This window comes from Hemiscyllium ocellatum, chromosome 6 (genome assembly GCF_020745735.1).
Source record: "Hemiscyllium ocellatum isolate sHemOce1 chromosome 6, sHemOce1.pat.X.cur, whole genome shotgun sequence".
Classification (NCBI taxonomy): Eukaryota; Metazoa; Chordata; class Chondrichthyes; order Orectolobiformes; family Hemiscylliidae; genus Hemiscyllium; species Hemiscyllium ocellatum.
Genome location: NC_083406.1, coordinates 73,710,407 through 73,724,651, shown reverse-complemented (window position 1 = coordinate 73,724,651; position 14,245 = coordinate 73,710,407). Strand labels below are relative to the sequence as shown.

The 14,245-nt window shown below is 37.7% G+C and overlaps 1 protein-coding gene across 5 annotated transcripts in view; it reads right to left on the bottom strand.

Annotated features, from left to right (window-relative positions):
• lims2 (LIM and senescent cell antigen-like domains 2) overlaps positions 1 to 14,245 on the bottom strand; it is a 120,205-nt gene that overhangs the window by 43,155 nt on the left and 62,805 nt on the right. For 3 of the 5 annotated variants that reach the window (XM_060826028.1, XM_060826029.1, XM_060826027.1), the window contains exon 2: positions 3,848 to 4,007. In XM_060826028.1, coding sequence (XP_060682011.1) covers positions 3,848 to 4,007 — 160 coding nt within the window. Of the gene's footprint in view, positions 1 to 3,847; positions 4,008 to 6,027; positions 6,250 to 14,245 lie in introns of those variants that run through there. The other 2 variants (XM_060826030.1, XM_060826026.1) reach the window with 2 other exon arrangements.

Below are 14,245 nucleotides of genomic sequence, written 5' to 3'. Positions count from 1 at the left end.
CTCCAAGCCACTAATTTAGAACAGTATTGTTATTCTTTCACTGTTATTGGGTCAAAATCCTAGAACTCTCTTCCTCATAGCATTGTGGATCAATGGACTGCAGCAGTTCAAGGCAGCAAATCACTCATCTTCACAAGGGTCATTACAGATGGGAAATAAACGTAGACCCTAGCCCGTAATGCCCACATTCCAGCAATAAAAATAAGAATATGCAAGATGACTAACTGAATGAGCAGACACATGAGAAGTGATGTGTTTTCGGAGAAATACTGAGAAAAGGCAATCTTAGTGCTAAGCTCCCCATACTATATAACATTAACCAGATGGTACAGTTACATGCCCAGATACCTGGCCCTGCATGTACAGGGATTTTTTACAGCAACAAGAGAACTTCAATAGGCTGTTATAAAGAAGCAAGATGAATACGAACAGTGTGAAGGATGAAGAGGAGGAGAAACATGTACAAGAGAAAATTCTTGATCAGTTTACTTTCAATGCATTGAGGAAGGAAGTAATGTTGGATCTACTTGACAAAAATTAAACAAAGCAATGGGAAGCATTGGTGAATAGTGATCATGTCATTGTCAGGATTGGAATAGTTAAGGAAAGTAACAAAAACCAAAGTTAAAAAGATGATGATCACTGTTAATTGAAAAAGGGCTTGGCCCCACAGGTTAGAATCACCATTTGGTGGGAAAAAGGGAGAGGGAAAAGGGAAAGGAAAGGAATCCTGAAGCTGTGGCTTCTTGCATGACTGAACATCTAGAGATTAAAACAAAAAAGGAAGAGGCTGTTGTTGAATGTGATATGCATAATTTAGCAGAAACAACAGTGAAAATAGAAACTACAGAGAAAAGCTATAAAAAGGAATGATAAGAGGGGCCAGGGACAACATTAAATTGCTGGAAAAAGTCAGGTCTGTCAGCACCTGTAGCATGAAAAATAATTCATATTGAATCCACAGATGAAGGGTCACTGGATTTAATGTTAAATCTGTTTTTCTCTAAGTTGCCACCAGACTTGCTGAATTTGTCCCTGCACTTTGTTTTTGTTTCGGATTTTCAGTACTCATAAGTCTTTGCTTTTATTTTATGGTTAATTTACACAAATGATTTGGATGCGAGCATAAGAGGTACAGTTAGTAAGTCTGCAGATGATACCAAAATTGGAGGTGTAGTGGACAGTGAAGAGTGTTACAGTTGAAAATGTGTTGCTGGTTAAAGCACAGCAGGTTAGGCAGCATCCAAGGAATAGGAAATTCGACGTTTCGGGCATAAGCCCTTCATCAGGAATCAGTGAAGAGTGTTACCACAGATTACAACAGGATCTGGACCAGATGGCCAATGGGCTGAGAAGTGGCAGATGGAGTTTAATTGAGATAAATGCGAAGTGCTGCATTTTGGGAAAGCAAATATTAGCAGGACTTATACACTTAATGGTAAGATCCTAGGGAGTGTTGCTGAACAAAGAGACCTTGGAATGCAAGTTCATAGCTACTTGAAGGTGGTGTTTCAGATAGATAGGATAGTGAAGGAGGCATTTGGTATGCTTTCCTTTATTGGTCAGAGTATGGAGTACATGAGTCGGGTCATGTTGCAGCTGTACAGGACATTGGTTAGGCCACTGTTGGAATATTGCATGCAATTCTGGTCTCCTTCCTATCGGAAAGATGACGTGAAACTTGAAAAGGTTCAGAAAAGATTTACAAGGATGTTGCCAGGGTTGGAGGATTTGAGCTATAGGGAGAGGCTGAATAGGCTGGGCTGTTTTCCCTGGAGCGTCGGAGTTTGAGGGGTGACCTTATAGAGGTTTACAAAATTATGAGGGGCATGGATAGGATAAATAGACAGTCTTTTCCCTGGGGTCAGGGAGTCCAGAACTAGAGGGCATAGGTTTAGGGTGAGAGAGGAAAGATATAAAAGAGACCTAAGGGGAAACTTTTTCACGCAGAGGGTGGTACATGTATGGAATGAGCTGCCAGAGGATGTGGTGGAGGCTGGTACAACTGCAACATTTAAAAGGCAATGGGATGGGTATATGAATAGGAAGGGTTTGGAGGGATATGGCCGGGTGCTGGCAGGTGGGACTAGATTGGGTTGAGATATCTGGTCGGCATGGACAGGTTGGACTGAAGGGTCTGTTTCCACACTATACATCTCTATGATTCTATGACTAAAAGGACAAAGGAGGCGTGGGAGAAATTTCTTGTGGAGGCGAAGGGCTCAAACCATACTTCATTCAAGGGACTGCTATCAATGTTATACACAAGGAGGTAACAGCAATAATTTAATAGCGTAAAAATAAATAGCCGTTACATAGAAGGTTGATAGTGGTCAACATAGAAAGGTCACTTGGTGCAGATGGGATGCATCCCCGGTTACTGAGATGCTTGGGTGGAAACTACATACTCTGTAGTCATAGGGTATCAATCCTTCTTAACACGGGCTAAGTGCCAGAAAAATTGCAAATGTTACACCCTGTTCAAAGAGGAGGAAGAGGAATAAACTTGGCAGTTCGTGCTTAGTCAGCTAAATGGTATTTGTAAACTTTGAGATAATAATTTCAGACAAAATTAACTGACATGCAGAAAATTATGAACTCAAATTTTCTAAACTTTAATTCTTTTTGGCAAATTGGATTAAAGCAATTTTGTAAAAAAATGAAATTGATGAGAGCAACAAGATTGATATTGTGTATTATGAAAACATTTGATGAAGTACCACATTATACACATTTAAAACAGTAATTTGAATACAGACTCACAAGGATCCCACTTTCCCATCTGTTTTCTACACCTTTAGCCAATTCAATATTGTCATGTCCTTTTTAATCCCAAGAATTAATTTAATTTTAAATGTGTATTATGTGGTACTTTATCAAATGCTTTCATTGGGACAGCACATCCATCCTCGGATAAGTCAAACAGAGACACGCACAAGAATTCCGAGAAGCATGACATTCCAACCACAACTCTATTCAACAAACACATCAACCTGGACCCTATTTACCACCCTTTGAGAAAAAGAACAGGAATTGACATCACCACAGGAAATCACATCACCAATCCCAGGAAACCTAAACACAAATAGAAAGTGGATCACTAACACCAGTGCTTCACCGGAGCTCATTGATCATGTTAGTATAGTGACAAAAGGTCTGAAAACGAACCTTCCAGCTCAGTGAACAAAAACTTACATCCAGACGTTTTACTATGTTAAAAGTTGCTGCATACATACAATTTATTTTGTTTGGCAAAATGATGTGACACATTTTTCTCGTCTCCCAAAACACAATTTATGCTTTTTCCAATAGTTGGCTCTTACGATGTTTTTGCCAGATAGTACCCTCCCCAAAGATCAACTTTACACAGAAGATGCAAGAATGTTGATGCGGTTTGGAAATTAGACTAAAGAAAGATGGAAAGTATAGGTTTATACAACTCCATGACAAAAAAGTCACAACTTGGATATCCCAACATGCATCATTTTTTAACTTTCATTACTTTCTCAAACTAATGATTTTAGCAGAATTTTCTTAATTCTTCTGACAATTTGTAACTATTGTCATTCTTGCTTTCATATTTTATTTCTTTCTGGTAAGATGGTGTCCAAGCTCAACAGCTACTGGATCATTACCAGCTGTGCAGGAATGCAAACAGATGTATGTTTGTGGCACTTTCTCCTCCAAGCTGCCTAGATAGCTTTCCTGACAAAGACTGGAGAAATTATGAAAGACAAGTCATGATCTGTGAAAATAGTTATAAAAGAGGAAACATCCTTTAGCATTGATAAATGAGTTATTCAAGGACTTAATGGGCTGTGCAGCTGTCCCACAACTGTCCACTCACCTCATAGAAGAGTCCCTCTGGGAATTGTTGGAAGCACTGAGCACATACAAAACACTGCTCATGATACAGTTCTCCATTGCTGTTCACTATTCTCTCAGCAGGTGCAAAGCCACTTTTACATCGCTCACACATGGCATTAGCCAGAGCATTTGCCATGTTGCTGCAATAAAAGAGTTTTAATATTAAGAGTTAGATTGACGTAAAGCACCATTAAATCACCAGAATTAACTTGTCAAGCACATCATTTTAAACAAGTTTCAGATTGAATGTAAATGATCTACATTCTTATTTAAATCACCTGTACCCTCCTAAGTGTAAAGGAATTCACACAAATTCAATGGACCTACCATTAATGTTACAGGACGATATTACATTGCTAGCTTATTACTACTCATTAGCTGGTGACACAGGCATCCATTCCAGAAATAATGCTGTATCTGAAGCATCGATTTCTAATGCTAATTTCAAAGCACCATTGCAAATTATGAAATCAAAATCTAATGTATGCAATGCTATAAATAAATTAAAAATCTGATGTCCTGTAACATTGTTCACATGTATACCAAGATCTTGGGTACATTTGGAATATTAAGCCAATAACATGCCAAAGGTATTCCCCAAGTTTTCCCTAAGTGGTATGATAGTCTCAGAAGGTTGAGCTGATATATAGCTAATTGCTGTTGCTGGAATTCTCTGAATTGGCAATTACTTGGCTTCTCTGATCAAGGAAGGACTGCTTATCGGTCATTTGAAGGTTTGAGGAGAAAAAAGGTTAAAAATTCAGGTTCTTTCAGCTTTGACACACTTTGGAATAAGGAACTATAATACAGCAAACAAGTTACAAGTGAATTATAATGTTTGGCATGAGATGGATATTCCTATTTATGAAAATACTTGGATTTCCAAGTGATGTGGCTATAAATTGAGATTAAGCATAACAGGAGAGAAGATGCCCACAGATTGTACCATGAAAATACTTGCAAAAGATTTTTCTTCCTTCCCCCAAAAAGACAAGATAGATTCTGGTATTTACCACCTAGGCTATGAACTAGACTAAAGTAAACATCCACCAAAACAGTTAGCTCAGCATTTATAGAACTCTGTGGACTATTTTTTCATTCATTTTAATGCAAGGAAAATAGGATTAATTGTATTTCAAGTGTGCAATTTTCCTTGTGAAACCTTTTCTGTTGTTTGCCCAGAAAATGCTTAAAACCAGGCTGTCAACATCAAATTCTTCTCCAGTGTCTCATCCGAGGGGGAACAAAGCACCCATCATAACTGCTGAAAATCTGAATGCAATGACAAGCTAAATGGTAGAAGTGAAAAATACCAATTTTTAACTATTTCCTTTCTCCTAAATAATAAAGCTGCACACAAGTTTCATTATGCCTTGCTCTACTCCTGGCAATAAGAGCCTCAATCTGGGAGGGCCTTAGATATAGGAATTCAATCATATACTTCTTGATCTCTCCATCAAAAACTGTTCTCAAAACAAATCAGTGAATCCTCATCTCTCCCTTTCTGACTGGCAGCCATTTCCTCCTTTATGCCCATGTATGAAGCGGTCTGATTTGTTTAAAACATGGAAGATACTTAAACCACATAAGCATGTTATTTTCAGCACAAAATCCCAGCTCTCATTCAGAGCAGGAGAAAACATAGTTGGAAACTCAAGATAAGACAGAATCATAGAGTAGCGTAACAATGCTGGAATATTCAGCAATACCAAGTGAAAGAGATCCAAAATTCCAACTACTCAGCCAAACCCCTGCACTTCCTCAAAAGTTGCAACAGCTTTTTAAAGCCCCTAAGCACATCAGCAAACATGGTATTTTCCAGGCCAAGAATTTATTATATTGTTTTCAGATGTATCTAGGCAAATTGGTGGCATGGTTCATTTCAAGATGGTGTGAACAGCCTCATCAGTTTTCTAATATTTACACCAAGTACAGCTGTCTAGATTAATAATTGATAGTCTGTCAAAGTACAAAACCTGGGAACATCATACTAAATGTATTAATTTGATCATAAAACAGAAGAGATGAGAGTTTGCAAGGGTATGACAAACTCTCAACACAATTTTGTTGAGGGAAGTAACCATCAAGAACATACCTGACAGCAAAAATACAGGAAAAGATAGTATGGCACCAAAACTCAAAACAAGTGAAATGACTTACAATCTGGCATAAAAATCACAGAATTCCTTATATATTTTTATATCACTCCGTCTTCTCTGTAACTTAGCCACCGCTTTCTGAGCTTCATTGTTTTCAACAGTTTCTGGGCCACCATTGATGGCATTGTGGATGACTAGTTCTGTCTCTGGAATAATATAGGTCAATGCTTTTTCTCCAAGATCCATAGTATATTGGTAAAATGATCCAAACACTCCGATACAGAATACAATCTGAACAAACACGCTGTGCTTTGTGAGGTACTAACAGTCGTCTGGTGATTACTGCAACACATTCTTCCAAAGCTGTGTAAACTTTTCCAACTCCCAGAGAGAGGAGTGTCAGCATAACCTTTTGGAGATAAGTTACAGCTTCAAATTAAGAGTTCTGCCAGAAGAAAGGTCAAAACTTCTCCGATGGGATGCATGGGATCTCATAGCAAACATGTAAAGTAGCGCATGTGCTTGGTACAGCTGTTTGAACAATTTTATGAGAAAAAGGCTGTTATGTCCATTCAATCACAGAATCACAAATCTCTACAAAGCAGAAAGAGGCCATTCGCCCATCAAGTCTGCACCAACCCTCTGAAAAGCCACCCACACAAACCCACAAACATTTTAAATCCTAATTTACTGTAAAAGTGCAGCAAATGTAATAAATAGTCTGTGACTTCACGGATTTCTTTAATTACCCGTGTATATATTTTGCTCGCAAAAATAAAATTCTGGATATGTTTTGAGCAATGGCTCTGCTGAACCTTTAATCTGTAGACATGCAGAATAAGAAAATCCATAAGTTGCTCTCAGTGAGTCTGTGCTCCTCCACGGGATGTAGTAGCAGTTTTCATTGGATGCAAATTCTATCGTTAAATCATGATGACAAAGACATCCACTGTTAGTCTTGCTTTGAAGACTTACTGAGAAGGTATATTATTAAATGACGTGCAACTGTTTAACAAAGACTGACACCGAGGCCAATTTAATATTCGTGGCAAGTCCAATTTGCCCACAATGATGAAAATATCCACATCCTTATCTCTCTTGTTCTAAAAAACATTGTTCATTTTAGCGGTCTTAATCCAATAGTCATTTTTTTTGTTATCTGAATTTTTTAATTAAAAATGAAGTACTAAAATTTCCTACTTTGCTGTACATGGATACTTCAAAATAATCAGCCTCTTTTCTGCTTGGTGGCAACACTGCTACTGCGTAGTAAGTCTTGGCACTAGACTCAAACTGATGATAGAGAGAAAATTTAGGTCTTAAAGATTGTTAAGTAGCAAGCACCCTTATTTTACTTCTGACCACAAAACTCTAAGCTATCTTCAGTAAAGTGTATATAAATATAATGTACAAGAAAGAAATGCCTTTGGAATTTGACTCTATTCAACAAACAAACCAATGCTTGTTTTTTTCATATGCTACTGTCCAGAAGTGAACTGCTTTCAGTGACTAAAGTATTTTTATGAATAAAATGTATTTTATGGAAATAAACACCTTCAAAGTCAAAAGCTTAGTTTTATCTTCTGAAAAGTTTATCCACAAGTTGAAATATTAATTTAGGATTGATAGGAGTTAACATAAGGTTTAAAATCTGTTGATAATGAAGGGTGTAAATAAATCTAAGTAATTAACTATTTTTCCACAGCAAGTTTGGAGATTTGATATAAACAGATGTCCAATTTCTAAATATTGTCAGACAATAAAGTGTAACTTAAATGACAAACATATCTACATCACAAATTCAATGTGATTTCTCTGAGATACAAAGAAAATATCACAGGAAAATAACACGTATTAATCACCAATGTAGTATTCAGTTTAAAAACAAAACAGAATCTTGAGTTCGCTTAGAGGCCTACAAATAGTTCTACATACGTTTATAAACTCTGCTGGAGGAGGACTTTTACACAGTAAATTATGTAAGCAGTCGTGCCTTCCGAATATTTTCGCCAATTCCACAAATAGGCACACATGGTTGTCTCATTTCCAAACAAGGTGCTTGATGACAACAGCTGCTCGAAATGATTTAATTTGGAAATAGACTGCCTACTGGTCTGATTTAAAGAGATATTTACAGATATGGCGTCATTATGGTCTTCACTGGAATAGAACTACCATATAGTATGAATCAAATATTGGTTACTGTGAAGTTCCCTTTGTCAATGCATAACCTTCCCAACAGCCATGGAAGTACAACTGATAGTTATCTGATGTGGAAGTATAAAGCAGTGTTAAAATATCAAAATGTCAAATTTGCAGTCTTTTGGTTAATACTTCATATGACCATGCCAATTTGCCCCTTGGGTATATGCAAAAGTATTCTAGGGGCTCGCATACCTGGCTGCGCTGCTGAACTGCAGCTCTCTGATCAACAGTTTATGGGAATGGATAGGGGAACAATCAGCGATAAATTGATTGGCTACCACTGACAAAGTGGTCCTGGGTCTAACTGACTGCTGAGCGGAGTTGTCAAATCCTCAACTTTAGGGCTTAAAGCCAACACTAAGACATTCCTATGCTTTTCCCCACCCCCTCAACCTCCTCGAGATTGCTTACCTAGCAATCACAAGAGAATTCAGCTGCAGTTTGGAATATCTTTGACAACAGAAACATAATTTAGAAGTTTCTTGTGGTACAGTGGCAGTGTCTCTACATCTGCGCCACAGGTGTGTCATAAAATCTCTGCACTGGTGGATTAGAAAATAACCCACATACATAATTCATGGGCCGTATATGTTTATGCCATAGTATCCTTGGAAATGATGCCCACCTCTACTCTTGATGCCTTTAGAGACAGTTGGGTACTGCAGGATGGGGAGTGCTCAACTCCAAGAGAATTGTGGGGGCCTAGAGTGTTGTAATGGAGCTGGTCAGCTAGGCTGGAAGTGCCTCGTGCAGGTTTCTGGTCTGAACCAGCCTGCATCCTTTAAATGGCACTGAAAGAAGTCTGAAACTCCAGGAATGTGATCAGGAATTCCAGAACTATGCCCTGGTTGCCATTTTCACCTTTCCTCAGAGTCTTTCTGACTTCATGAAAACCCACACTGTTGCTATTAATTAGGGTAGAGTAAAAAAAATGATAATACAGTCTGTAGGGATACACAAAAAAAAAGATGTGATTAAAAAATGTTTGGAATGAATCATAGCATTGACATAGATCTGAAAGTATGTTGCCTGTCTGTCGCCTCTCTTTTGCTAAACGTTATACCAAAATATACCATAAAAGTATTGTACTTGTATTGTAACTGATTATTAATTCATACTAGATTAATATTAAACTTTGTACAACTTCTTGCTGTTTTCTTACAAGCCATGTGCCACACTTTAAAGGTGAGGGGACTGAATCATTGTTTCAATTAAATGGTTGATAACAAATCTGATCAATCCATTTAGAGTGTAACCAATGAGATCAGCAACTTCCTGTTTCAAGCTGCATTCTACCCACAATGATAATGTAGCCAAGAGCAAACAAAACGCCTGTTCAACTCAAACAGCAACTGATGTCAGAAAATATGGACTAGATTTAAGAGCAGAACTCATTTTTTGAGAGTGTGGTTACAGGAATCAAAATCCAAATTGGGTTTTATAAGAAAATATGGATACCAGCAGCATCCAAAAAAAAACATTTTCCTCTCAGGACACCTAGCATACTACAAAACGCAGTCTCATTCTAAACAGTCCTCACTATTTCACTGAATAGCTAACAAAACATTGAGAATATTTTAGTTCTTCTTGCACTGATGATAAACATCGGGCCCCTGCTAAAATAACAACTGCTTTTAAAACTGAAAGCTATTCATGCTTGCAAATTCCAGAACTCTAAACCTAGTTCCCTGCACATTCCTATCACAGGATTTAAATTGATATTCACAACCTTAGGATTCAGATTCATTAGGATGATATGCAAGTGACTTGCACACAATTCAACAAATGCAGTACATAAAAGTACTTGTTTAAATGCAGAATGCACTTTCAATTAACGTACTGAGATTATAAATTACGTTTTCTAATCATCTTGAGGACTCTGCATGGTTTTACTTATCAGCACTTTTCCAACCATTTCACATGTAAGTGCACAGTTAATATGTAGAGACCATTTATTACATTCCTGATTTAAAAATAATTATAGTATCTATGAGCAGAAATAAGCTGAATATTGACAATATGAGAAGGCAACAACACAACTGCAACTTCAATCATGAGAAAGACAGAAATCAGCTTTTAGATACCAGGCTTATTCTTGTGTGTAATTACTACTATATAGATTTCAGCAATTGTTAAATCTCAAATATTAAGGATTTAGCTCCAATGAATAAATGAGTGTTCCAATTATTTTAAGCAAAATTCTGCAATAAGTGTTATAAACGTTTGCATCCCTTGCTGGTGTGCAAATCAACCCTCACCTCCTGGATACTTTGGAAACTGCGAAGAGGCTCTAAATGTGCCACAAACATTCCAAAGTGATGAACAACATAATTGCAAGTGGTAAAAAGACTTACCCAACAACTCTGATCAATGATGATGTGGCACATATTCACTTCGAAGGTTTGAACAGAAAAGGGAAAAGGCAGTTGAAACATGTTACCAGAAGTTTAGACAACTGATTTATTAACAAATAAGATGTATTAATTTGATTTATTGTAGTCACATATACCGAAGTACACTGAAAACCTTTGTTTTGTGAGTAGTCCAAATAGATCATTGCAAACAAGGACAATGAGATCACAGGATGCTCAAAATGAGGCATACTGAAGAATGAAAGAGATAGAAATTTCATTGTTTTTCTTAATGATTCTTCACAAACCCACAGAAAAAATTAATTGTCAAAGTATCCTGTTAAAAGGAAACAATGAATTTTCACTGAGTTGGATCCAAGAATCTAAATAATTCCACCACTCCAAGGGGTCTTGAGATTTTTTTGTTTTTCTTTTGGGTCTACTTTTTTGTTTTTAAACACAAGGAGCACAGGATATAATCCTTCATTGATATTTTTGCTCAATTTTGGATTCCAAACACAATTCCTAATTTACAATCATAAACTAAGACCAGATGATCTCAAATTTCAGCTATTTGACATCACAACAGAAATCAGAGGGCTCCAGGAGAAAAAAATGGATGCAAGACTCCACAAAAGGTTTAACACGATGAACGAGATTCAATGTGGTAATCTAATAAAGATTTTCAATTCTACTTGAGCTTCCTCAGTCTGCAGAATAAATATGTTTGCAAAGCAATTCTGGTTTATGGCACTTTGTTGGAAACAGCTCAAAGCACTGTTACTGTTCCAAAACTAAGAGAACAGCACCACAAGATAATGTTCAAAAACCTTTCTTCACCCACCACACACACACAGAGTGATACACATACAGAGTCTGAGCTGCTGCCCAAGTTGTAAATCTGTTCCAGTTGAAGCTAGGCCTCAAGTTGCATACAGATCCCACAGGATCAGAACCAAGACCTCCTAAACTTCCACCAGCAGCTGAACAAAAGTAGAACTGTGTGCAGGGAGCCTGATACACAGCTTCACTGATAGACAAGTAGCACAAGCAGCTCAGGTTAAAGCAAAGACCCAAATCTTTCAGAACCAGTTTCCAGTTCCCCATCAGCCATATGCACCAGGTACCGTTAGTGAACAAGGGTCAGTGTGCCACATTTGAGACTGGAGGTTCCATCTACAGTCACTCCCAACAAGATCCTGAAGCTACCTGATAATACAACCCATGACAATAAAGGGAGTTCACACCATTCTCTACCTCCTACCTGCAATGAAGAAGAGTTCAACAAGCTGCTGGCAAGACTCACCAAAGCCTAGGACAGCGTCCTGCCCAACATCCAAGCTGTACTATACTGCCCAAGAAATTCTGGCATCCGTGCAGAGTTAAAAGACAAAATTTAGGGGAAAAAACCCACAGGGGAGAGGAAATCTCTGATTGGAAGAGCCACTGCAGCAAAGTGGAAGAAACAATGTGAGATTAGAAAAGGGATACTTCAAGTTCATTTCCTGTACTCATTGCTCCTCCTATCAAAACACGTGGACATGACCTTTCTTAAATTTTCACCTTCTGGTTGAGACTCCGACTATGCCTGAAAGATGCAGCACAGATATCCTCTGATTTTTATTTGGAGTAAGACCTTTGTCAGATCTTAAGCTTACCTATGTTAGTCAATAGCGAAGACAGTCAGAATGTGATCTACTCAAGGACTGATAAGAGCTTTTTTCCTTAGAATGGTGATATCACAGTGGAAGTTAGACCCATCTGGTTTGTAAAGCTAAGACTTCCTGACTCCGTATTTGCATTCAGCATCAGCAATATAAGTGGCTTGACAGTAGGAGATAGGTAACAAAAATGATCCATGAAGCTAAGAGCAAATACAAATCAAAAAAATGCAAAACATGAGGGAAATGAACATCTCACTCTACTACAAAATATCTCATGGTCCACACCTTCAGACAAAAGTTGAAAACAAGTTTATCTCATACATTTCCACAACAAACAAAACACATCAAGCTCACCAGCAATTTTTAAACCAAACCAATAATGCAATTCTATGATGTGCAAGCCTTGAAAGAATCACATTTTACAAAGCAAAAGTAAAGCAACAATCTTTAGGAATCCCTAATGGTAGGAAGTGAATATCGGCATAAATTCTGCACTAGGTTTAGTTTTTAATACTGGCTAATGCAGATGCACATTTCCAAATAGTTTTGTATTTATAATCCTGGTATTTCTAAGGACTCCACGTGATGAAGAATAAACAGAATATGTTGGAAACACTCAGCAGATCAGACAGCATTTGTGGAGAGAGACAGAGTTAATGTTTCAGGTTGATGATCTTTGCCAGATCTGGAAGCAGGTAGAAATGCAACTAGAAATGTAACAGGGTTTAAACAGAGGCAGGGAAGGGAAAGGGGAAGGGAAAGGTAGAGTACAAAAGGAGATTTCTGTGATCGGGTAGAAGGCAGGAGTGATGAAATAATAAAATGTCTCAGATGGTGGGAAAGGTAAAAGTGGAAAACATCTTCATTGTAGAAAGTTCTATATGCTACACATACTTGGAATAATGATTTATTTGTAGTTTTATCAATTTTGCAAGCCATTTCTACTGTTCTCAATGTGGTCTGTTCTATGTTTATTCAAATACAGATCGTGATGCTGTTTTATGAACATCTGTTGAATTTGCACAAGCCCAAATTTCCGTTAACATGTCATTTTAATGTTTCATCCCAGTTTGATCTTGACCTCTTTTACTGTTCAAATAAGCTCAATGTGATCTGAAGGAACAGCATCTTATCTTTTGAAGAGATGCTTTAAAGCCTTCCAATCTCAGAAGTGTATTCAATTATGCCTAATAATTGCATTTTATTTTTGGCTCACCAATGATGGTAACGAATCTGCTTTTCTTATTTACACTTCCTCGAGATTCTTTTGTATCTTGTCATGTCACTACTAATTCAGCCCCACCATCATCCTTTTGGTCATTTGATCACTCTTGCTTTGCAGCGGATTCCCTTTTTGATTCTGCCCAGTCTCCACACCTGCCCTCACTTCCCCTCCCTTTGTGTTTACTTGAGACCAGTTAAAACTTGAAAGTTTCCATTTCTGATGAATGCTCATTAATCTGGAATGTCAATTCTGCTTCTCTTCCCAGATGCTTCAAAGTGCTGGTTGCATTTTCTGTTTTTAAATTCTTATGGTACCATATTTTCCTATTATAAAGCCGATATAGGACTGAGTTTAGGAGGAACTTCTTCACCCAAAGGGTTTTGAATCTGTGAAATTCCCTGCCCAATGAAGCAATTGAGGCGATCTCATTAAAAATGTTTTTAAGGCAAAGATATATAGATTTTTGAACAGAAAAGGAATTAAGGGCTGTTGTGAGCAGAATGACAAGAGGAGCGGATTCCACAAAAAGATCAACCATAATCTTATTGAATGGCAGAGCAGGCTCGACAGGCCGGACAGTCTACTCCTGCTCCCATTTTTTATGTTCTCATGTGAATAGAACAAGTTAAAATGGGGAGGCGACAGACTAGTGAAACTACTACTAGTAGACTATTAATGTGGAAACTCATGTATATTCTGGGCACCTGGATTCAAATCCTGTCATGGCATAACTGGAATGAAGAGTCTAATGAGGAGCATGAAACCACCATCAATTGGCGAAAAGACATCTGGTTCATGAAGGTTCTTCAGCTTCTGAAAATAAACTCGACATTC